The sequence below is a fragment of the Glycine max genome, chromosome 20, assembly GCF_000004515.6.
Source record: "Glycine max cultivar Williams 82 chromosome 20, Glycine_max_v4.0, whole genome shotgun sequence".
Lineage (NCBI taxonomy): Eukaryota > Viridiplantae > Streptophyta > Magnoliopsida > Fabales > Fabaceae > Glycine > Glycine max.
In genome coordinates, this window is record NC_038256.2 from 37956243 (window position 1) to 37982754 (window position 26512).

General features: G+C 28.5%; 3 protein-coding genes across 5 annotated transcripts; 1 reads left to right on the plus strand and 2 right to left on the minus strand.

The window, feature by feature from the left end:
* Positions 1-12577: 12577 nt before the first annotated feature.
* Positions 12578-16300, plus strand: LOC100791649 (uncharacterized). 2 transcript variants are annotated; one of them, XM_006605968.4, is made up of 6 exons: positions 12578-13014; positions 13102-13221; positions 13366-13563; positions 14137-14242; positions 15168-15399; positions 15481-16300. In XM_006605968.4, the coding sequence occupies exons 2-6, from the start codon at positions 13195-13197 to the stop codon at positions 15569-15571; spliced, it is 654 nt and encodes a 217-aa protein (XP_006606031.1). In that variant the 5' UTR covers positions 12578-13014; positions 13102-13194; the 3' UTR covers positions 15572-16300. The 2 variants fall into 2 exon arrangements, with proteins under 2 accessions (XP_006606031.1, XP_003556023.1); XM_003555975.5 differs by having other exon boundaries at positions 12580-13014; positions 14131-14242.
* Positions 16301-17198: 898 nt separating this feature from the next.
* On the minus strand, positions 17199-19141 carry LOC100137073 (pyruvate orthophosphate dikinase regulatory protein). Its single transcript, NM_001249604.1, has 3 exons — positions 18649-19141; positions 17529-18162; positions 17199-17398 (listed from the first exon to the last, which is right to left on the minus strand). Exons 1-3 carry the CDS (start codon positions 19057-19059, stop codon positions 17295-17297), a joined length of 1149 nt encoding a protein of 382 aa, NP_001236533.1. The 5' UTR covers positions 19060-19141; the 3' UTR covers positions 17199-17294.
* A 768-nt stretch (positions 19142-19909) lies between these two features.
* LOC100792172 (gibberellin 2-beta-dioxygenase 8) lies at positions 19910-26512 on the minus strand. 2 transcript variants are annotated; one of them, XM_014772283.3, is made up of 4 exons: positions 26310-26512; positions 24320-24791; positions 22856-23195; positions 19910-22604 (listed from the first exon to the last, which is right to left on the minus strand). In XM_014772283.3, exons 1-4 carry the CDS (start codon positions 26311-26313, stop codon positions 22302-22304), a joined length of 1119 nt encoding a protein of 372 aa, XP_014627769.1. In that variant the 5' UTR covers positions 26314-26512; the 3' UTR covers positions 19910-22301. The 2 variants fall into 2 exon arrangements, with proteins under 2 accessions (XP_014627769.1, XP_003556024.1); XM_003555976.5 differs by having other exon boundaries at positions 22856-23177; positions 26310-26498.

A 26512-nucleotide genomic window follows, 5' to 3' on the forward strand; every position in this document is an offset into this window, starting at 1 on the left:
ATGAAATTCACGCACAATTTCAAGTATCCAATTAAAATTTAATTAATAAACAATATTTAAATGAAGTTTTGTCTGTTAGCATTACTGGAATGATCCTGATCATATATGATTTCCCCCCACCATAAACGTCAGAGCTCAGAGGAACGAATATCCGTTAGTAAACCAAAACGACGAAGAATGACTAAAGGAGTAGAAAGATGGACAATAAAGTACCTATTATCTATGAAAATTCTACGAGTGCCATCGAACGTAGGATTACCATTGCAAAAAACAAAACCATTTTAGTTTTTACTTTCTACACTTTTGTGGGTAAGTAAAATATATACGGCTACATACAAAACATTCCTTTCAATCCAGTATTGAATGCTTGTCATCAAGCATATGCAAAATGGCCACATGTTATATTTTCTCTGTCAGAATGCAATGGAAGTTTGTCAGATTTAGAGACTACTTGTCCTATATTTTGAGCGCATTCAAAAGCTATGGGTTTGATTTTAAGACTCGGCATGATTGATTAAGGATAGACAATGAGTGGTGTTGGCTCAAACTTGTATGAATAATGGTGTAAAACACAGATTTTTTATATCTCTTTTCCGATCCGGATAACTTCTTTGGTGCAATTTGAAATGTGAAAAAGATTTTATTTTGTATAAATCATCGTATATCACATCACCACGGTAGAAAGTGTGTGTCGTATAATTGAGAAGGCATGAAACAGAAAAAAATTCATTTTGCCCTCAATTAATAATTGGAAAATGTTTGATTAATACCTATATACTCATCAGCACCTAGAGAGATGAAATAAAATAAAGAAATGATAGATTCATAAAAGATAAGATAAGATGTGACAAGAGAGTTATAGACATAAAAAAAATTGTATCAAATAGGTGTTTAATATAAAAGGATATATATATATATATATATATAATTGCTCAATAGGTAATGATATTTGAACATTTTAATATTTTAAACATCTTATTGACATCTCTTATTTATTATATTTAAGTTTTGAGTAATGATACTTGAAAATTCAAGTATTTTAGATACCTCATTGGACTAGTTCACGGTCCGCGCGGGTAACGGATCAATTATTTTAAGCAGTCTATGGTTATATCATATTTTTGGATCCGTCCCGTTTAGCTTGCGGATTATGCAGGTTTGACTCGCGGGGTCTGCGAGTTGTCCACATTAGGATTTTATTGCTTCAAATATGAAATCATTTGTTGTTGGAAATATTTAAGTTTCATATTTTAGATTTATTGCTTGAATTTTCTTTTGTTAAGACATTATTTATTTTATTGATGTAATTGAGTAATTGTTAAGATTTTATTTACATTTATATTGAACTTAATTTGATTGTCTTGTATTTTTATTGAAATTAAAATTCTTTTAAAATTAGGCCTGCATATCAGCCCGTTTGACCTGCGGGGTTCGCGAGACGGGGGCAGATCAATTTTATTTGGTCCATGTAAGAATGCGGGGAGAGCTAGCCCAGTCTGCTGTCAATGCAGGCTTATGTGGGCAGACCTTATGCGGGACAGGCCGGTCCGCTTATCCACCCCTACTCATTGATCCTTTATATATATTTATCTTGAAAAATTATATATGAACACCAAATATGTTAATAAACATTGAATGAGAGAAGATAAAAGTGAAAAAATCATAAATTTTATAGGTAATATGATTTGCCATGAAAAGAGATAAAAAAAAATTAAAAATATTTGTTAGGTGGTTTAAAAACATAAATATTCATATATTATTACTACTCTATTTTTATCTTGTCACATCAAATATTTATTATTCATTATTTTCTTTTATTATTTCTTTGTTTGTCAAGGTATATATTAGTACCTGGGTGTTCATTTAACATTTTTTCTTTAAGTTTTTTTTTTAACCTTTTCTTTATAATTTCTTTCTCTCTCTACGTAGATTAGTACATGGGTGCCCAAGAATATTTTTCAAGAGAATATTATGATCAAAATATAGATAAACAAACTAAAACAGCTTAAGACTTTAGTTACCTTAATTAGCTGCCCCATGCATGGCATACACATAAAAAGCCTCTATTCTCTACTATTATAGAATCTTAATCCTTTCGTCTGTAAGCAAATTAATGTTCTGTTGTCAACTTGTCATTTATCAAAATCGAGTTCCCACATACGTTTGATTACTTAAAATTACGGGTTAAAAAACAAATCTGTCTCTAGTCATTGATTTAAAAGACAAATCGAGATCCTAAAGTGTAATTATTCCAGCCCTTTCGCTTTCAACCTTCCCGAAATACTAAGAACAGTTATTAAATATCTTCCTCTTTTCTCTTTTGCCTATTTTGCTTCGTATGTATGGTCTCTAACATCAAAAGCTCTTGTCCATGTTCATCATGATGCAATTTAGACCATTGCTTTGTAAGAGATGAACGTCTAAAATTGTTCAACGAAACGAGATAACGCGCAATCAAGATAAGTGATGGGATTTAGGTTGAGAATGAAGCTTAACTGCTTGAGACATACAAGTTATATACTGAGCTCAAATTAATTTTTTTTAATCAAAAAATATTAATTGTGGAGCTCAAAACTTAATTACGCAACTTTGGTCAAATATATATCAAAAATTTGTTGGTGGGTGATGAATATGTCATTATATTAATTGTGGAGTTTAAAGGAAGGGATGGTATCATTACCCGCACCCACCTTTGTTCTGTTTATAGTTATGGTCTTTCTGTTTATATAATCACGAACCATAGGAAATTTTATACATGGTTTTTCCTGATCAGGACAAAGGTATAGGGAAATTAATAGAATAAAAATAGGATGTACGTGGCGAGGAAAACACGGGGATAAGAATGTGACCACAAAAACTTTTTAAGGCGGGGTTTTGAACCGACCAAATCGCAGAGCAAGATAATATATGTGTATAGCCAACCTTACTGTTCAAGAAATAACAAAAGAAAAGTGGTACTGTTGTATGTGGAGTTCACATGTAAAGCTTGAGGCAAAGAAAATCATACTTTGAAATAGAAAACATACACCAAGGCAAGTGGATTGTTAATGTGTAAACCATTTTCATGCAAGGGTGTATATCCTTCGCATACTTTTCCATTAGCCTTAAACAATTTCCCGTTTTATTGGGAAAAAACGCTAAAATATAGAAATTATAATAAAAGTGTGTCAATATATAATCTTTTTAACATTAGGTGTTGGCAGCCATTTCCAAAAAGGCTTATTAATTAAAGATAAAAATAAGCGAAGTAAAATAAGGGAGATTAAAATATTGATTCTTTCTCTACATAGTTTGATACTACAAATAAAGACCAAAAGAAAAAGAAGTTTGCATTGTCTGATTCTTAATTATCAGCAAAATGGGTAAGAAGATGTAACCTGGGCGGTGGAGGATAGAGGGTACGAGAAACATGTTTTGTGATTAAACGAACATACTCAATTTGGTTTTACGAGATATGATAAGTATTTAAGAATTAGGGTATTTTATTTTGATATAACAAATGATATCTTGAAATGACTTTTCTTAATGCTTCAATAGATTTTTTTATTTAGCTCCACTCAACGAATACTTATTTGATTATATCATGCACAATACACCAGATGCATATTTCAAGTTATAATTAATAACTAAATTTTCATAAGCTAGTGGAGTGTGTGCTTTCCAAATTAAACACGAGGCATTTATTCGTAGAGATAAATTAGTGTTTTTAATTATACCACTCAAATGTGTCACATTATCACATAATAACAAAAATAAGGTGTTTATAAAAAAACAAAAATAAGGTATGTTACTTTTACAATATTTTTACTCGTGTAGTTGTTGTTATAATATTTTTATATTCTTTTATCACATTAATATTTTTCTTTTATCTATCATCTATCATTTTCGTTGTTGTATATTTTATTGTAAACAAATTATATACGAGGATTCAACTATATAGAGAGAGAATAAAAAACATATAAAATTTAATATTCCAAGTCTCATGGTCCCCTATTCAAGGTAACGTTTTTTTTTTTTTTATTTGGCATTGATTCATGAGTAAATATGATTATTATATAACCATTGAATTCAAAAGAAAATCCTCATTTATATTGAATTCGATTTTAATGTAAGAACCTACACATAACAATTAATTATTTAGTTATATTAGAGTTATCTTAAACGCACTTCAGCAAACAAATTAACTAAATAATATAAATATTTAATGGTGATTGGATATTAATTTATATTTATATCAATAACAAACGTGAAAACATTGCTTAACTTGGCACACAAGTTTCACTGAAAATAGAAAAACGAATGTGGGATTATTATGATTTTGTTGAAATGGGTGGCCTCCACTGCAACACATTTTTTACTGTTAATATCGTTTGCGTTTTGCTACATTCTTTTCGCATCACGTGGACTGTATAAATACATAAACATATTGATTAATGATTAGTATTTAATTTTTTATTGTGTATGTTGAAAAAAAGTTTTATCAAAATATGCAAAATTTGCTTTAAAATATTTATATTTAAAAAAATAATCTTCAATAGTCAATTAAAATTATCCTTTATGCACTAAGCAGTTGGAGAACGAATAGTTTTAATAATTAACATCTACAATATGATGCACTTCTTTATTAGAAACTTGTAATCTAATGATTATCATGTGGGATTTTGTTATTATATTTACTTATGGTTATTTATATGCCATTTCAAGAATTGATTATAATTTAATTAATTATTAACTTATGCTTAATTCTATTAGTTATCAAATTAAAAATAATTTTCTTTTATTATCAATGAAAATTTTCTTGTAAAAAAAATCTAAAAATTTAGATGTCATATAAAAAATATTTTTCTTAAAAATATATGAAACCAAAAAAAATCAATTTAGTTGAATTTAGATTAATACTTAATAATATATTTAAATTATCCGCATATTATTTTTTAATTCCTAAAAGCAGAATCAAATCCAATCGCGACTAGAAATTAAGTACTCCTAACATGTCCTTTCACGGGTTTCCCATCTGATATCATCAACATAATTTCAAGGTGTAATAATTCTTTGCTTTAAAAAATAGCAAAAGACATGATTCGTAGAGAGAAAGTTGGATAGATGATACATATAAGATTGGGAATAGCAACTAAATGAATACTGGAATTTTCGGACTCTTAAAAAGTTAATCATTTGCTTGGTTGTGAAAACATGTACATCTCATCCTTAGAATATTTGCTTGCATTGTCGCCTTCACTAAAGATATTTTATAATGTACACCAAAGTGTACCAAATTTACCTAAAATGAAAAAGGCTGAATGGTTCCTAACTTTAAACATTATGAACGAGCATTTTATCTTCTACCATATCACTAAATGTCTAGTTGCCTAGATATATAGAAACAACAACTACCAAGTGTTTTGTATATTACATACGTGTTTTTAAATTTATATAAAATATTTAAAATCAAATAATTTTTTTAGAGAGAAAACATCTAAAGTTATAAAATATTCATAATTAATTTAAAAGAATTTAAAATTTAAAGCAAAAACAAGTAGCATCCCTATCTAAAAAATAATATCTACTTTTGTTTGAAAATTGAAATGCACAATTTTAAAGGTAAGAGTCTCACTCTCAACTTTTTCCATTAAACGTTCTTAATATATTGAGAGTGTACATATTATTTACTGCATCAACCAATCATAAAATGTCATATTGATCTTTTTTTAAAAAAATTGAATCTAATCCTAACTAAATTAAAAGTCACATGTGTTCATGACTTATGATTGATTAACGGTATCAATTATTATTCATTAACAATGGATACCTATTAAACTTTTTTCGATATAATATCTTGTCTATGAAAAAATGACTTTTGCTTAGAAAATTAGTCACATTATATTATAAATATATATTTTTAAAATATCTTGTAAAGACCAGATATATGTGCTTCTAAATTAACAAAATTAAGAATTTAATAGATATGTACATATCTTTCATATAATATATTAAAATTTAATTAGAATAAATTGAAAAGACGATTGTTTACATTATAATCTAATCATAATTAAGTGTGTATGATAAAGTTTCAATTATCATTTTAAAAGTTGAATGTAAAATATTTATATTAATAATATATATCAAAATAAAATTCTAATATATTATTTCTAATTATAAAGTAAATTATATTATGCTTTATACAAAAGTAAAAATATCATTATGTAACACTATTATTGTTATTATTTTTAGTTTTTTACTCAGTGAAATAAGCAAAAAAAATTTATTTTTATTTTATTTCTATTTCAATCACTTGAAATAATCTACACTTCTACTTCTTATTTTTAACAGTTTATATATTTACATTTTTAATATATTTAAATTGGTTGTTTTTGTAATAATTACTTTAAGATTACAATTTTAAGTAATTTCTAATTAGCTAGTAATATAATTTTTTTTACATTAGTAATATACTAAAATTAAATTCTAATACATTACTTCTAACTATAAAGTAAATTATATATTACTTTATACAAAAGTATAATTACTATTATGCAAAATTATTATTTTTATTACATCAAATAAGTAAAAATAATACATTTTTTCGAAAATTCAAATAATCTAAATATCTACATTTTTTTTATTTTTTTCACTCATGCACTCGAGTCCAGAAACATGCTAAGGTATCACAACCAATGTCCCAAAAATAAAAAGCAGAAAAACAAAAAGTAAATACACAAAAAAGTAATATGAAAAAAAGAATACTTGTTAGTATGTCTCAAACATCAAGCCGCCAATTTACTATACAATGTTAATTTGTAATTGTGCTTACCACGTTGAAAAAGTTAATAAATAGTCTTTAATTTACAAATTATTATAAGAAAATAATATAACATAAAAGGAAAATTAAATTATTGTAGATGTAATTATTTATAGCCTTTAGAAGAAAAATATTATTAAAAATTATATTTAAAGAATTTATCTAAAAAGATAAAAGAATATAATTAGCTCCATAAAATTATAAAAGAAAATAAAATATTTATCTAAAAAGGTAAAAGAATGACAATATCTTTACAATAATAACTATAAAAAAGAATGAAATATTTTATCAAAATTAAAATAAGAAAAATAAATGGCACTTTTATTTTTTAATGCAAATAAATATTTACTACTAATATTATATATATTATTATATGCATAAAAAATTTCAAAATTATAAAAATTCAGGGGGGGGGGGGGGGCATGACCCCACCTTGAACCTCAAATCGTCCCTGCCTTCACCAAAATTTAAGAATTAGAAAAGATTAAACATATTTTTATTTCATGCAGTTTAGTTTTTTTATTTTACTTTTGTTTCTGTAATTTTTATTTTTATTCTAATTATTGTAAAATATGCTTTTTTTTCCTTAAAGTATTTTAAAAAGTAAAAATAATATTTTAAACAATAGAAAATTCTTATCTGAAACATCTGAACTGAAAAATTAAATAAATATATTTTTAAGGGTTAAAATAAAATAAAAATTGAAAATGAAAAAAAAATTGTAAGGATGAAAAAAATGTATTTAAATCAATTAAAAAATACAAATTTGTATTTGAGGTGAGCGACTAAAAGAATATTTTTAAAATTTTAAAAAACTTTTTTCTTTCTAATTTATCTGGACAATACAATTTTAAAGAACTAAACAATATATGCAACTTTTTATTTAGAAAATAAAAAAGAAGTCCCCCTAATTTAAATAACTAGAAATGATTAAAGCTTTGATTGACATTTCTGTTTGCTTTGTTGCAGAGATGATTGATATTTCTCTACTGCTGATTAATCAGGTTGAAATGGATAGTTTAGATACGTTATTGTCAGCTGTCATGCGTCCAACGGACAATAGTCCTCCCCTGCTGATTCACCATATCTGTCAGAATTTAAAAAATAAATCGAGAACATAGTAGGAATTTATGTGTTGTTTAAGCATTTGATCTGATTACATGAAAAATATAATTTAAGGGAGAAAAAAAATACTTAATATATTGTTTGAAATAGAAATCAAAACATATAAAATATATTTGTTGGTGCAATATGTAAAAAAATTAAGTGTTAGAAAGTACATTTCGATCCGCTTGGTAGGCCAGAAAAAAAGCAAACACTTTTTGTCTAGCTAGGTCTAATTTAACTTATCAAAGATCATATTATGAAGTGAGATTTGGAGTTGATTAATGATTCTTTTTTATGAAGTGGGGAAATTTTGAGATTAAGACCAAAATCGAGATCAAGATGGTCGGTTATATTTGAAAATGTCAAAATAACTATATTGGTCTTGGAAGAGATTAATTCAAGATAAGTGTTTGAAATAGAGAAATTATTTCCAATTATCAACTTTATATATAGAGAGAGATGTACAAATTTAGTTGCATATGTTTATCTAAGTTTGCATGGAAGTTTTAGAATGTAAGGAGAAAATCTATAAGTAATTAGATCCAAGCATTTTATATGTTGTTGTTAAAATACTTGGCCCAAATACCCTATAAATGCCTTATCCTTACTTGACCTAACTTAGGCTTACCTTTTTTATTCCATCAAACTCAAATTAATCTTTACAGTGTCAACAAAGTTTAACATAATCAACAAATATTTGAGTCTCTTGATGCATATTCATTGTTTAGTTTAAAAAATATATATTGATCGTGTTTCAAATCTTAGTCATGTGCATGAAAAATACTGTTATGAAAAGTAAAATTCACTACAACAATATTTGTGTCTCAAAAAAATAACTTTTAATTATCAACTAAGAAGTATCTTCGATACAAATAAAGAAAAACTATTAATTTAGGAAATTGAAAAAAAAGTCTATATAATTGCTCTTACAAACCTATATGAAAATTATTGAAATTTTATATTTTGTTATAAACAATCATTAGGGTATTTTTTAACATTTTTGTTAGAATTTTATTTCATTAATTTTTTTATTTGATAAAATCAATTCATTTCAGTTTTCTTTAAGTAAATAACTGTCAAATTTTGATTTTGATTTTAAAATCTTCATATAGTAATTTAATTAAACTGTATGAAATTGTATTTTATTCAAAGTTTATCAATTAAAAACGTATCATTTCACCTTATTTGTACTGAAAAATATTTGGCCTAACCAAATCAGAATTTGGCAGCTAACGGAAATTTTAGTTGAACAAATAGGGTTAACTGACTGACAGCTGAACAACTATTGGTGGGCCAACTCAAAGTTCAAGCTGACTAGTTAAGAATAAATTTATAAATTTTAAGTACTGAGGAATTCTTAAAGGATGATTAAGATTTTGATACTATTTTTTTATGCGAGATTTATTTTTTTTAGTTACCAAAATTTTATTTGGTGTTTTCATGCGTATTATTTTATAGATAAAATAATATATAAATATTTGAATACAATTTTTAAGTAAATAATATTTTGTGAAAAATTGTAAATTTAATATTTAAATTTATTATTTATCGGTTTCTGTATTATTTTTCTCTTACTATACTGTTTTTCGTTGTTTTACAATTGTTAATTAAATTTGTTATTATATTTTTTTAACTCAAATTGTTAAGATTTTTTTATTTTGCCTTGAAATTAATAATTTTAAATTATTTTTTATGTTAATCATTTTTTATTTTTATATTAAAAAGTTATCTCAAAGCTTAATTATTCATGCACTATTTTATTTTTAATTTTTCAAAACTTTTTTTTCTTAAATCTAAATTGCTTAGTTTTAAATTAAATTTAAAAAATAATTATAAAATAATTACATAACTCTTCATGCGATATTCACACCTTTATAACATAATTAGTAGTATCTAACACCTTATATTTTGTATATATAATTTTAAAAATAATTATAGGAATTCATTAATGTACACCTACCTATTTTTTTAGAAGTAGTTACTAAATTACAATAAGATTCTTAAAATACATCCCAGGCCTAGGTTGTTAAGATTATGTTTAATAAGATATTTTAGGAGTTTATAAGTTATTTTGACTAAAGTAAACTTGTCTAATACATGAGTTTATTTTTTATAAACTACCTTAAGAAAACTTATTTTGATAAGTTACTTAAACTTATAAAAAATAAGCTAACTTAAAAGTTTTTTTTTCATTTTTTTATGATTTTATATAAAATTATGCTTTATTCAATTTAAAATCCTTTTGTCATCTTTGTATCATTTGAAAAAAATTTCTTATCTAACTTACTATTCTTACATAGACATAAAAATCGACTTATAAGTTATCATCATATCATTCTTTAATGTTAAAAATTATTTAAAACATATCAATTTTGTAATTATTTGTTGTATTATTTTTACTTTTTTTTAGTCACGTGACCTAATTTAAACAAAATTTTAAATATATGTGATTAATTTTAAAGAAAATATCTTATTTGTATCATGTTTTTAGTTATGCAAGTAAGAAATGTATACATTCAAGTTATTCCTGTATAAATAGAAAAAATGTTTAAAAAAATTATAAAAAAATAATTTTTATTTTTTGTTTTAAAATAATATTATTAATAAAGTATTTAAATGTCAACAAATAATTTTAAACAATATAATTCTAATAAAATTCATTTCATTTCATTTTAATTTTTGAAAAAAATAAAAAAATCTGAGTTTAAATAATGTGTAAAATCACCAAATCTTTAACACTTTCTTATAATACAAAGTTTAAAAATTATTTTCTTATTTTTTTAAGAATATAAGTTAGTAGAAATAAATTGAAATATAAAAAATATTAAATATATTATTTTACGTAATTTAACATTTATAAGTTAATATCATTAAATATTTTCAATTAAATCAATTAATTTATAATTTTTCAGTTATATTTAACTTTTTAGTTCTTAACCTATAGTCGAACGCACTTGGGCATTTTAAAAAAAAGGTGAAGTTAATCAGTTAACAAATGCTCGGAGAATTTGGTAACACACATCTACTTCTTTTCTTGAAAAATCAAGTGGATAAAAAATGTCACGAAATATTTTACATTATCACTATATTTCATTTAAATCCATAAACAAAAAATCACTCCTAAATCCTAATGCGATGTAAAATTAATTCCGCTGTCAATGTTGACTTTGCTGCATTAATTTTGAAAGCTCGACCTTAATTACATGAAATTGAATTTGTCAAAGTTTAATGCTTTGAACATACAGGATATGTTTGTTTCGCATAATATTTTACATGGAAATCACGTCCTAAGAATATTGTAGTTGGAAATTTTATTTCTTGACATATATAAAAAGTATGTTTAGTTAATTTTTAAAATTTTTAGGAATATTTTTAAATTAAGTACTAAATGAAAAATAAAATTAAAAAATGAAAGTTATGGTGGAGTTAGTAAAAAAATTGTCACATTCTCATGAGATCGAATGTAACTTTTCCCTCCTATTAGCATGGAGAATAAAAACTACGTAAATAAGAGAATGTAACTTTTTTTGAAAATATACTTATAATTATTTGCCGATAACCTCTTAATAAACATGGAAATATCTTTATATTTCCGAAACTGTAAAGATAATTCCGTGAAACAAGCGCTTTTGTATAAATGGTGAATATTTATTTTTGCCGATTAAAAAAATGTTGAATATTATTGGTTCTTCTAAGTATCAGGTCTCATTGAGATTTTATTTGTTAAATTACGGTAGGTAATTCCTCGTTACATAATTGAATTCAATTTCTATTTTAGAGAACTATATGATTATTAGCAAAAATAGTTATTATTTTTCCTAATAGATAAACAATGGTAGGATTTTAAATGTTTAAAAAATAACGAACACGTATTTGTTTACTACACAAGTATTTTTAAATTTAAGAAAATTTAGAAAATATAAAAAAGAGAAAATATTTTAATTTACAGAAGAGGTACTCTTGATTTATTTAGAAAAAAAATAAATATTTTTCAAGGAACTCAAAATTAGAATCGTTTAAAATATGTATGCTTAAGTTAAAAGAACTCAAAATTTAAAATGAGAGCAATTAATACACGTATTATTTTTCAAGGAAGGATAGACACAGATTAGGTTTCCTCAAAAAAAATCTTTACTACATAAAGGTAAAATGCTATCCAAATTTATAATAACAATAATAAATAATACCAACAAAACCGGTTAAAAAGAGGATAAAGAATAAGTGCAAAACGGACCCGATATGCTCGTTATAGCTAAACTTTCAATTAGATCAGTCTACTTAAAATGGTTGATTGAAACTAATTTCCTTAATCATATGAAAGCGTACATTTAAGAATTATTTTTTAAAAGAAAATTATTTGACACATAAATAACAAAAAGAATACTAGTAAAAGATAATCCTTATCCTTTACTGTCCAACATTATTAAGATTTAAGTCAACTCATCCCAAGTGATCAAAATTTACCTTAAGAAATATAAATTGACCAAAACCAATAAAAGAATTAAGTTAATTATATTTCTAAATATTTCTGAAATCGCCCGTTTTGGCTGCAAAGATGTACTTTTTTTTTTTTTTGCTGAATGTTCTGCAAAGATGTACTTATCTGCTACACGTCACAGATTCACAGTGAAGTACATAGGATATATAACAAAAACAAAAAAAGCAAAAACATTGTATAAACACTAAACAAAACTAAAAAAGCAAGAGAGAAAGGAAGATTAAGATCGTGTCTATTTTGCAATCAAAATCCCTTCTAACTTCTCCGTTGATGTATGTATATTTTGTTCACAGAGCAAACCCCACAATCCACATGATAATGATAATGATGGCGATGTCTTTCTCTCTCTCTTTTCCTCTCACACTCTTCCCATCTATTCCCTCATGGTTTCTTCTCTCTTCCTTCCCAATAAAAATTACCCACTTCTAATCAGACAAAAAGTAGAGTGGTTATAAGTCCATTTGTTTCTTCAGTTTCCACACAACTTTCACCAGAAGAAACTAACACCTTCCGTTACTGGCTTTTTCTGTGTCCTTGGCAACCCTTTGCTGATTTTCACTGCCACAATCACAACCAATTGAAGAAGAAGTTTCTGGGTTATGGTTCACGGGTATGTTAATTACTTATGCTATTTTTTTTTACATAAACTTAAGCGTTTTGACTTATGGGGTTCATCTTCATCTTCATGTTCAATCAGGTGCCGTATAGTTATATAATCTGAGCTGGGCCCCATTCCATACGCAACTTTTCCTCCTTCATTCTCCTTTTTTTTTTATTGTCTTAAGAAGTGATGGACATGGAAGAAATTTCAGAGTTGGTAAGATTTTTCTTTTCCTTTGTTTCTCTCTTACAACAACTGTTCCATTGAAAGTTTGTGTCTTTATTTGGGTACTTCAATTTTTCTGTCATATGCTCCTTGATAAATTGGTTGGTTCTGTCGTTGTGGGTTTGGTTTCTGTAGAATTTGGATGGTTTTTCTTCTTCTCACGAGGTTTTGGAATCAGAACAGAAGAACATGGGTACCCAGAGAATCTTGGTTTCAGATCACACAAACGGATATCAGTATTCGGCTGAGGAAGCTGATAGCTTTGTGATTGATATGGATTCCTTCTCTTCCGGCATCAATAAAGATAGCACTAAAGCTAATTCCAGAATTACAGTAAGATACTTTTTCTTTAAAAAATTCTATTTTTCCACGCGATAATTATTTTATTTTAGTTTTGTTTGGCACATCTTACAAACAAAACAGGGTCAGTGGTGGTTTGTTCTTCCTGCATTATATAATGTATACTTAATTTTTATATAAATTTATTATTCTTATTACTTGGGAGACGAACGAGACACTGATTAAGGTAACCAAAATGTTAGACCTTAGTCATGAGGCATGAACAGAGAATGGGGGCATTAATGAAAATGAGAAGGAAAACATACACGTTATCGATCAACTGTTGTTAAACCTTTGCGGCCATTGAAATCGAATGTCTTTCTCAAGCATTATTATTATTATTATTCCCCCCCCTGAATTCCTTCACCCTTAACTATAATTTTAAAATGAAACGTTGAAAGTTAGATGAAGCAATTTAATTTAATCATTCAAGTATCAACTTTGTGTATCCCTTACTTAACTCCCCCCAAGTTGACTTGTTCAGTTGTGTTCTTTTGGCTATTATACTTAATCATTTTTTTCACGTCATTGATTATTGATTTATTGATTTTAACGGTATAGTTGCAGCGGAGCCTTTCCAGGAAAGGATCTCAGCGTGGGGGCGACAGGAAGGTGAATGGCAATGTCACACTTCATGATAGGGATACTGCCCCAACTACATGCTCACCAAAAGGTACCATTGCCTTTGCAAAAAATAAATAAACAAATAAATAAAAAGTTGAACTCATTCATTGTATTATTCTAATCTAATTATATAGTTTGTTTTGTTTTGTTTACAATTTGGATCTTCAATTTGAGTCTTTACATGTGACATAGAGTAATTTGCAGATAATTATATAAAAAAAAAATTGTGTACAACAGAAAGAACCCATGAGAGGATCTAAATACCTTTTTGTAATTTTGTTAGGATCCTAGACCGAATGATTCGCCTACTTGGAATTTGTTTTCCTGTATCTCTTATGTTGAAGAGAAGTTTAATATAATTTCTTTGATCAGTTGAGAAATTTAATATAATTACTAACAGGTGTTTTTGTTTCTATTGTTTGACCATTATGGAACTCGGGTTCATCGATATGTATATATATGGACACGAGTGACAAAATTAAAATGGTATCATAAAATATTTCAACACCAACCTGTACCTATGTGAGGCCAAAGTGTCTGTCCCCTGATTCTTAGGTCTGATTTCTGTATGACTATGTATGTTATTAATATAGCATAGTTGTCAGTGTCATCATCTTAGATCCAACGTATTTTAAGTTTTGGAATATAATGACATCAACATGATTATAGTCTCACCGGGATTACGAAAATTGAAAATTATGAGGGCGGTGAAATTTGTTTGGCCTAGTCCCTGGTGGTTGGAGATTAGTTAGGGTGAAAAAAAGGAAACCTACTACGAGAACATGTCAATTAATTATAGCTCTCTGAAACAGAGTTCTGGGTCAACCATGTATATTTCTACAGACATTACAGATCACGAGATAGATATATTATAAATATTAAAATTTTATTGGTAACCCATTCTTGGGGGCCACAGGTATTGTCATTATCAGAAATTGAGACAATATTTTGATATGGATTTTATGGAACTGCAGCTGCTCTAGCAGGGTCCTGCACGGCTGAAAAGTCAGCGGTGGTGGCAGTAGGGTCCACACATCATTCCACAAACACACAAGTTCATCATCAGATTACTATTACTGCCAGTAACATGTGCACCACCACCCCCACCCCCAACGAAAGCAAATTTATAACTCGAAGAAATAGTTTTAAACGACCTTCTTCATGGCTCCTTGATCCTAAAAGAGTTCTTCTCCTCTTTGCTACCTTGTAAGATTCAGCTCCAATACTTGGTTTCTGTTCCGTCCTTCATTTATTGTTATGTGTCTTAATTTCCCTGCACTGAAACAGGTCAAGCATGGGAACAATGTTGCTGATATACTTCACTCTTACTATCAGCAAGCAAAAAGCAGATGAATATGGGAGTGACTGGCAGCAGTGACTGATGCCACTGATTAATATGGAACGAATGAGATAATTTGTCGTGTGAATTATAAATCCTAGGATTGGAGCAAAACTCAGGAACAAGAAGTTTGAGACCAAATTTGCAGAACTTGCAATAACTGACAAAAATTTCAACTACCTGTCAGACTCAGTTACCTATTTGGAAGCTAAAAAAGGCAAATACAATGACATAATACACTACGATAGACAGGAAGAAATATTTCTTTTATATGAATGGAAACCAGCAAGTTAGCAACGGATAAAAGATCACATGTAAGAGAGTGCTCTGTAGTTTATTTGGAGTGTCATTTAAGGGCATAACGGAGTTGGAGGATCAGAAAGTTACGTTTTTGCTCTTTCTACTCAGTTCTTATTTTTATCCCCTGTATCTTTTGTTTTGCTCTTACATGTGATGGCAAGTGAACCTTTTTCTAATGTGTGTAACTTTAATTTTAACAGTGGAAAAAAGGGAGAGGAAAGTAAAACCAAAACCATGAGAGCTACCTACCTACTAGTTACAAAAGTAGGCACAAACGGCATGCGTGCTCAAATACATTTTTCCTTTATGGAAGAAACTGAAATCCACGAGTGCCTTTTCTAGGGACAAAAAATGTTTATATATTGGGAAACCTTTCGGAATAAACCATGTGTATGAAAGATTAAGATTGTACGTTGTGTATTTTAGTCTAAATAAAATAACGGGAAGCATGTGAACGTTAGATACTTAGATCATTTTCAACCTCAATGGAGTATAAAGATAAATGTTTGCCACTGCCAGAAGATATAAACAGCCAACCTTAATGTAACTGTTAATTTTGTCCTCAATCATATTAAGAGAGCAGGTACACTTCTTGGGTAATGAGCCAGCCTCTTATCTAATTATGGTTGCAGTAGAACTGTTAATCCACAGTCCCAGTTAGGTGAACAAAAAGATCAGCAACTCAACCTACGAAATTTGTGAGTTATTGAACTTCTCAATCGGTAAGAAAAACAAAGATACCCCTCACTATCCACTTGCTCATGCTTTTATGCCTGTAGGCAAGTTTGGTACACCAGCAAGTTTACATAAATTAGTTAAATGACGTATAGGTTGCTTGGATTCTAAGATTTCAACATGTTTAGTATGTCATGTATTTTATCAACAAGTGTTCGCAACCAAACTAGCATAAAATATTAAAATCCACCAGATATTTTGGTAAGATAACCGATCACGTATATAACAATAAGTGTTAACTGAGATCCAACAAGACAATAAAAGCCAATAGCCATGGAGGAATACTTCACTATTTTGGCAGAAACAAAACTTCCTTTCCCTTCAAGGAAAAGTGCATTTCTACTTATTCATTATGCTCAATGAGATTTTTCACAAAAAGAGAAGTGACCAGCACTCATCAAATATTTTGAAAGCAGTTTTGCAATTGATTAGTAGGTTCAACAGAGCAAAACACCTTTTCGGCAGTTGGGCCAAGATACTGTTCAACTCTTTCTTAGAATTGACTTATGATACAAGTTTTGAAGTTGATAGTAGCATCTGACCATATACATGTAATGATATATAACACCTAAGAAAGACATACCTGTTTAGCTAAAGTATACCGCCACAAGTAAATGGTATATGAAATTTATGAGTACTCGGAACTCAGCATCATAATCATAATCATAATACTATACAGTTTTGGTACTTTACAATCTATATAGTTCAAGAGAAAAAGTTGTCATCTCTAATAGCGTTTTGAGATCCTTGGCATGATGCATTTGTGCTTCCTGTCATGGTACAGCCTCAATACAACTGCTGCAGTCTCTTCTATGGCTTTTCCAGTCACATCTGTAATTAGATAACAAATTAAGACATAATAAGCATTAGTTTTAAGCTAACATTTTCCAACCCCTTTTCATGAACTAATGTAACATCAAAGACGACAGAAATGAGAACTTGGGTAAAATAAATTTGTTACCGATGACTGGCCAAAGAGGGCTCTGTGCAAAGAGCCTTCCCGCAAATTCAAGCTCCTCCCTAACATAATTCATCTCCGAGTAATTACTGCTACCATCAGAACTTAATCCCATAGTTTTAGCCCTTGTTCTTCTAATATTCTGTAAGATAAGAGGATTTATAGTCAAACCAAAAACTTTCTTTGGATCCACCTCGAACAGAGTCCTTGGCACTCCCACGCCCAAGACAATGGGCACATTGGCCACCTTGTACCCCTTCTGAGACAGATAAATTGACAAGGGGGTCTTGCCGGTGCGTGAAACGCCGGTGAGAACAATGTCAGCCTTGGCCAGATTCTGGGGACACGCTCCATCATCTTGCTTGATGGTAAACTCAACAGCTTCAATCCTACGAAAGTAATCATCGGAGAGGGGGAGTCCAGAAGCCCCACGAGGAAGGCCAGAGGGAGAAACACCCAAATGAGAAGCAATGGCCTCTGTAATGGGTCCCAATACATCAGTGTAAGGCACACCCCATAACTTACATGCCTGCTTTGCAGTTGAAGCCAATGATGGGTCAGCTAAAGTATACACAAGGAAAGCACCTTCCTTCGCTGCTTGCTTTGTGATCTCCAACAACTTCTCCGTATCATCAATCTAATCAATAACAACAAAATTTAAACATTCCCAAGCAATAACTAAAAATTGAAACTACATAGTATATACATTGATATACTCATAGTATAAAGACATCATTCAATCATCAATTATAACATATGGTAAAAAATAAATTTGGGTATGACACCACATATTTTTTACGGGACACCATCATGATCGAGCCCGTAAAACTATTATGTCTTTCACTTAGCTGTATATCCAGCTTCGAATTCAAGGCCATTGATTAACTAAGAATAATCCTGTTAGTTATTCTATATGCTCTAAGGTAATTATCATATATGATATGATTCTTCACATGTGTGATAATTTCTTTCAAAATTGTATCTAACAATTTCTAATAATTAGTTGACAATGGAAGTCCTAAAATTAAACTCATACTTTCAGATGATTAACATTAGTATTTTAATCAAAGATCGAAAAAAAAGACGCTTTTTTTTTTTTATATAATGTTTTGTATTTGCTTACCCCAGAAAACAAATGGGTACTGACGGGGCAGCCACGGTCGACCAAGCAGTAATCGAACTGACCCAAAGCGGCGTTAACGCAGTGTTCGGCGGTCCAGCCGGTTCCGTCGGAGACTATATAGATGGATTTGACGGCCGTGACATCTGCGCCGTCCAAATTGACGGCGTCGTCTGGGTCCACCGGGAGAGGAAGTGGACGTGCAGGAGGGTTGGGTTCCGGTAGCTGAGTTCGCATACTGGACCGGTCCAATTTCTGACCGAACCGTACGGCTCGGGCTCTGGACCAACGGTTCAGTTGAGGGCTCACCTTGGGTCTCCCCGAAACGGATTTCGATCCCGTTTTGTCGTTGCGGGTGCACGCTACGATTTGAGGAACGGAATGGATATTTGGACATAACTGCGAAATTGGCATTGCTACCTAGTGAGCGCTTCTGTTTTTTTTTTTTCTTCTTCTTCCTTAGCCAGACGAAGATTAGGAGAATGAAAACATTACCAAAAATCTCAGAAAGACGGTTGATTATTAATTAGGTCATACTTATATTAATATTTTTCATCAAGTATTTTACTGATTAATTCACCATATGTTATTGAGAGATCTCATTTAATTTCTTTTGATATTATTCATAGCAACAATCTTATTGCAATGTTTCCACTTCTTGACATTAATCCTCTAACTTTGACAATCGGACTTGTTTGATCCGCTTTGTTGTTAGAAGTTAGAACTAGGATAACAAGAAAATTTGTAGCTTCACATTCTTTGCTTATGAAGAGTGACTGGCACTCTTCTTTTTTTTGTTCTTTTTATGGACTTGTTAGGCCCAAATGATATACTAAGCCCGTAACTGAGACCGGCGTTTGAAACTCCAAGTTATGAAGCACACAGCCCACCCATCCGTGTTTATGTATATGTAGGTAGTATTGATATTTGATATTACATACTCTTATATATATATTTATCGACATTTGGTTTTTAATATATATATATACATATCTATATATATATATATATATATATATATATATATATATATATATATATATATATATATATATATATATATAAAACTTAATCTATATCTATAAGCAAAGAATCGGTTCTTGATCTTACAAAATTATACCAGTTAAAAATTGACACATTTGATGTTTTATGATTTTTATATCATTTTGCTCTATTAATATAAGTTTATTTATTAAGCAAATATCTGTCTGTCATTTCAATGAAATTGAAACCATGTAGTGTCCGGTCCAACAAAAACTGGGAGTAAGAAGGTAATACACATGTCAAGCAAGAAGGCAACATACAAGTAACGTTCACAGCCGGTAAAAGATTAATCTTTTACACTATATTTGTCTCTCTTCTATCTTCTTTTCACTCTTTGATACTCTCACTTCATCACCCGTTTGAAATTAAAAAAAATAAAAAATACATACACACATTCGCACAATGCCACATAGCCTATAACGTTGTTGGTAGATTAAATTGAAGAATTGAATAAGCAAGCAAGCACTCTGAGAGGCCACCATTTTTCCCGGAAAACTAAGCTTTGCGTGGTCTTTTCTGGGAAAATATATAAGCATCATGAGAAGTGCAAAGGATTGTGTTGGCTTTTTTTCTCATGTGTGGTGACCGAAAAAAAATGAGTTTGCTAATTGTACATACCTTTTTTATAAGTACATCCCAATCTTCCTTTTTAAATCTTAAATACTCTTTATATCTTTTTTTCATTTCTCTCACACGTTTCTCTTCTTTTTTTTCTCCCTTTTTTGTTCTTTATTTCATCACTCTCTTTCACACTCTCTCTTTCCTTTTTTTTTATTTTTCCTTTTATTATTTTTTTACAATATTTTTTAAAATATTTTTCTTTCCTTTTCCTTTTTATTTATCTGCAATATTAATATTAAAAGATACAATTTTAACTGAATGTTTGATAAATTCATATAGAAAGTTTTACTAATTGTTTGGTTCTGTCTCATATGTTCTATTATTTATTTTTTAAATGAATAATTTTATACATAAGTCATATTAGAAAAATATAGAAATGAATAACATCAGTACGAATGTACGATTAACTGATTAGAATAACTTTACTCGATATAACAAATAATCATTTTATTATTTATCCTACTCATTTTTCTCAAAAATGTTTTTTTATGTTATCTTATCTATTTTTTATTTTTTCTATTCTACATTGTATTTTATTCTTTAACATTTTTAATATTAAATAATTTATGTTTACCAAAATAATAACATTTAGTTAATAAAATAATAGTTTTATTCTTTCTTATAGGGCAACCAAAGTTAATTACTTTAAAATACATTTAGTCATGATAGAGACAAAAATATAATTGAAAATAGTTAAACTTACTTAAGATATAAATGACACAGTTCTTTCTCAAGTATTTAATACAATTACATATAAATTAATATTTATATTTTCAGGTTTAAATATTTGTACAAAAAATAAATTTAAATCTAATTAGTTAATATATTTATTACAAAATAATTTTAAAATACTTACTCAGTAATATTGTAAATTAAATTAATTTTATTTTTTAAGATGAATACCACAAATATTATTCACAGAAAATAATCCTATTTGACATCAATATGAACAAATTATCATGGATGATTAAACTTTTCAATTATTTAACACAAATTCATATAAAATTATTTTATAACAATAAGTCATATCAAACAATCAAAAATATTTATTTTTAATTTGAAATCATATAAAATTATTTTTACTTAGAAAATTTATAAAATAATGACATATTTTGTTGAATAATATTTATATTATGTGGTAGAAAAATTTATACTAAAAATTAATTTAAATCTAATTAGTTATTACAAAATTATATTTTATCTCTATGTTAATAACTTTATATATTAAAATTTGTTAATTATTATTTATATAAATATAATTTTTACATAATTATATAATAAATATATTAAATTTAATTTATCATTACTAAATATTACATGCACAATAACATAACTAATTAAATTAATTTTTATTTTTATGTTAGGAACTACAAGTATCATTCACGAGAATGAGGATGAGAATTTAAGTACCTATCATGTACTTATTGTATAACATTTTATTTAAATGTATGTATTATTAGATATTATATTTACTACAAAATAATTTTTTACTATATTTTTAATAATTTTATAAAAAATATTACATACATTCGTTTAAAAAGATAATCACCACAATATTTTGCTTTTTTAAAAAGTCAATCAATAGTATATATAGTTTTAATTAATTATTCATTTCACACATATATTATTTGTTAATTGATATAAAAAAGTGTAGGCCGCAGTATTGGAATTTAAATCTAGTTACAAAATATTGGAATTTCAAAATTTTATTTATTATTTTAAACATAAAGAAATAAAACATATCATTACATTATACATTGATGGAGGTGACATTATAATTCCAAAAGTATGCTGTGTTTTAGATTTTTTGTGAAGAAAAATTTTAAAAAAACTTTTTGATGTTATAAAACTTAAGAAATACTTTCTTGAATTATATTAACTAATCACTGATCATTTTCAATTATATATTTTTTTCTTCTTTAAATTAAAGTGCAAGCAGGTATATAAACCGAACTTGGCCTCAGTCTCATATGGTTGTCTTGCTTTCTTTGTTAGGTTCCCGTAGAGGTTGGAAAATTGAACTCGTGATACATATTCATGCACACTATCTTGTCCCCTGTGCTTAAGAGAAACTTTGGTAGGCCAATTTTGTAGCCCAAGTTGTGAACATCCTCTCGAACTTGTTGTCTATATTCCCCAAAGCTAAAATTCCTGTACAACGACGGCTCTGTACTGCAACTCTCAATCACTGTATCATCAGAAGGGCAAAAGAAATACGCCACAGAGAACCTCTCCAATTTTGGGTTGGTCACAACTCTATGCTCCACACTCTTGTATACTCCATTGCTCCATGCCTGCATAAAATAAACAACATTGCAGACTAGCTAGCATTGGTCTAAATTAATTTAACAAATTCTGAAGTTTAAAATATTAAAATTGAACCCAACGTAACTTTACTTTTGAATGATTCAGTAATGAAGAACTCCATTTCCTATATATAAAGTAATGTAAATCCAGTTCAACTCAAATTAATTAGTTGGGATTCAGTGTAACTTCTCGAAAGAGGGTCTAAAAAATATCCCTTCATAATAATATGTATAATTACCTGGAATAAGTCACCAATGATGATTATAAGAGCATCAGGGTTTGGTTTTACAGCAATCCATTTACCATCTTTCAGCATTTGCAAACCTCTAACTTGATCTTGATGTAAGATGGTGAGGAAGGCACTATCTGTGTGTGGCATCAATCCGTGAACTTCAGAAGCCAAGGGGCAGGGAGGATATCGATTCAATCTAATATAACAGGACCTGGGCAAACAATTCTCCTCAAAGAACGTTGACTTGTGACCCATTTTCTCAGCCAGAATATCAGCTAATGTTTTTGACAGAATGGAAACTTGGGTAGCAAACTGTTGAATTGTCGCGCTGCATATGTAGAAACACCTACACAAGTTAATGAGTTTTCGATATACATTCCATTTTTGTTCACGTAAATGTGGCAGTTAGAATTGACTAATGCTTGTAATTGTGTTTGGTAATTTCTTTATGTTTTCAAAATTATAGTAGAAAATAAAATTCATTTGGGAAGAAGTGACATGAATTGATTTTATAGGTAAACTTAAATTTTATATTTACATGACTAAATTACATTAACACTCCTTAAGTTTTGAAATTTTTTTCTCTATTACTCTTACACTTATCCTTAATTATTATTTTTTAAATATTGCATTGATCTCTTTATATATTACTAGGGGAAACAGAGACTTTAACGGAGACTCTGTGTGCCTAATTGTCTTTTCATGTTTTTATAATAATAAAAAAAGATAATAGAATATAATGTGCAATTTCAGGTTTGTAAAAATAATTATAAGAATAAAATAATAATTTATAAATTTAGTTATAATAAAAAAAATAGATATAAAAATTGTATACTAGAATATGTCTATTTTCTTTATATATTGTTAGAGATACTTAATTTCTTAATTATTTGAAAATATTATATAATTTAACTTTACAAAGGAGTTTACAATAATCATTTAAAAAACAAGAGATTCGTGTGCAACATATATAAAAAACCAACAAAAGTATCAGTGTAATTTGCCTTATTTATTTTTACACATCTAAAACTTTCAAATAAAACAAATATATTTACTCTACTTTTAAAGTATTATTCCTAAACATAAATTAATTTTTAAACCTCGATTTTTTAAATTAAATAATTTTATCAGAATTTAAAATAAGCATACTTTGAATTGAAGGGATCGATTTAAAAGAAAGTTAGTGAATTGTGCTGTATCTTGAATCCATGTGTTTGTCCAATGGCGGTGCAACATTTCTTGTTTGCCAAAATTTAATGAAACATATATGTGGAGAGCAATTTTTGTCCTAATTCAATGATTTCTATTCAAAACTTAATTTCCTAAACTCTTTATTCATCCAAAAATGTTTGTATTTGAATTAGCTAGTATTGAGAAGATCATAAACATGATCCAATGAAGACCTAATATATAGAATAAAAACAAGAGTATAAAAAAATAAAACTTAAAGGAGATATAAATAGTGATTACCTAAAAGTGTCGGATCCACCAGAACCCAGCATATCAGTTAAAGGAATATGAAATGCTTCTGACCAAGATAACTGCCTAATGCATGTAGCATTGAGGGATCCCCAACGGTAGCTACCAGCGGAAAAGTTGAAGAACTTGTTCTCTTTGGTTTTCTTCTCAAAGGGTTGCTTAAATATCTTCTCCTGCTCAAGCTTCAACCCACTGAAAACACCATTGGAAATCCCATGCTTCACGACCTGAAAGAAACCCCATTCTTGAGAAGCCTTGAATATCTCAGATTTGCACTCCTCCCTCCTCACTTCATCACCACTCTCTGCTAAACGACTCACATCGATCAAAGGCAACTCGCACTCCTCCACCAAGAACTGATCATCGAAACCATTCTCTCCGTTAGTCTTGCTCAAGAGGATCTTGTATGCCTCGTGAAGGGGTGGGTTTGAAATCGAGTGCTCCATATTTAATTTGTTAGTGGCTGAAAAAAGAGAATGTTAAAGCTAGAAAAAGTGAATCCGTTCTTTGTTTCTCTATTTTGAGAGATGGAAACAAATCCATACTTGTAGGCTGTAGCTTTCTTTTTCCTGTTCATTTTTCGTCTTAGTTGCATGTCTAGTTGACACAAGATTGTAGTAGTACTGTTCATTATTTTGTCTGGTGCTTTTATTGGTTTCTTTGGCGTTAATTGTTGAATCCTAACTATATATCTTATAAATAAGATCAAACTTTTGAGGCCCCAAACTTGATCATAATCCAATCTTACCATAGTTTTAAATTCTAGCTTGTGATCAGGAGACTATTAATGTGAAGTTAATAAGTGTTTCTAAATATGAGTATATTTGTCTTAATACATTAGTTCACCTAATTAATGTATGATATTGTTTATATTTTCACTTTAAATCAGTTAGCTAGACAACTCGTAATCAAATTACCGAGGATCTTATTATCAGAATCCTATGTACCAACTATAGCACTCATCGTATATAACACAAATAAATTTTAGCTCTTCATTAAGTAATTAATGACGAGTGGCAGAAGATTAAATAACATATGCGGATTATATAATTTTGGGTTTTAGTTTTGAACTAAAATTAAGTACAATTCTTTATACATGTACTTTGTGTGATGTTCTTTAAATACACAGTAAAAATGTACATACTATTTACTTCGGTAATTTGCACAGTAAAAATCAATATTTAAGATCAATGCTAATTTTCCAGATAAATATTTAATTGTGATATGGGAATAATAGCATTAACAGCTATATGCCTAAAAAACTGCATCTAAATTTTTGTTTTTAATTTTTGTTCACACTTACTTTCTTTTACCTTCTTTTCACATTACCCTCCCTTTTGCTTTTCTTACAGATGTTATTTACATCTCTTACTTTATCTTTTTTTTAATTTCTTTTTATCTCTAATCTCACACCCTTTTGTGGGATGTGAGCAAAACAATATTCTATAATTTTCAACTACGGTTTGATTCAAGGGAAAGCATTTTTTTATTCGTATATGTTGGTGATAATATTGGTGTTTAAAAATTTTCGATTATATTCAAACACAATCACCAAGAATTTAGAAACCTGTTATTTATGAATAAAACCTGGTCTGCACACCCATATCAGAGATTTTGATTTGTGAAAACTACTATCCAAACATAAAGCATCATGTGCATGGACTCGTAGGTTCACAAGTCATATATATAAAATGACTGAAAAGAAAACCACCATCGTCTCATTTTTTCAATATATCAGGATCAAATCTAGTTTGGATTTAAACACACAGTTGCTAACTTGCTATACATTATAAGTCTATAAGGGATAAAACAATAACATATGATAGAAACTAGTTGTTAATATTATGATTACGAACAAAAAGAATATTAAGAAATTTATAGATAGAAAACTTTAAAAACACAAGGAGAGGATCAACTTATTGCAGCTAGAGGAATTACACCTATACAGATATATTAATAGCAGAGAAAATGTAGCACTCACGCATAGAAGGAGACTAGCCACCGAGTACGAGCAATCAAATTAGCTTTCAGCCTTTGGAAAATAATGTGTTTTAGCCAGCTACACATTTGCGGACCATAGGTGATGATAATTTATAGTCTACAAGTCCCTCAATCATTATCACTACTGATAATACCGAGGACGTTGATGTTGAAAGATAAAGTTGAAGAGAATCACGTAGAAAA

Coding starts and splice junctions, on each gene's coding strand:
- LOC100791649 (XM_003555975.5), top strand. CDS start 13,195: ATGGACATGGAAGAAATTTCAGAGTTG. Junction 13,564..14,130: donor AAGCTAATTCCAGAATTACA/GTAAGATACTTT, acceptor TTAACGGTATAG/TTGCAGCGGAGCCTTTCCAG. Junction 15,400..15,480: donor CTTCTCCTCTTTGCTACCTT/GTAAGATTCAGC, acceptor GCACTGAAACAG/GTCAAGCATGGGAACAATGT.
- LOC100137073 (NM_001249604.1), bottom strand. CDS start 19,059: ATGCCAATTTCGCAGTTATGTCCAAATATCCATTCCGTTCCTCAAATC. Junction 18,163..18,648: donor GTACCCATTTGTTTTCTGGG/GTAAGCAAATAC, acceptor GTTATTGATTAG/ATTGATGATACGGAGAAGTT. Junction 17,399..17,528: donor CCCTCTTTGGCCAGTCATCG/GTAACAAATTTA, acceptor ATCTAATTACAG/ATGTGACTGGAAAAGCCATA.
- LOC100792172 (XM_014772283.3), bottom strand. Junction 23,196..24,319: donor GGTGGATCCGACACTTTTAG/GTAATCACTATT, acceptor TAACTTGTGTAG/GTGTTTCTACATATGCAGCG. Junction 22,605..22,855: donor TCATTGGTGACTTATTCCAG/GTAATTATACAT, acceptor TATTTTATGCAG/GCATGGAGCAATGGAGTATA.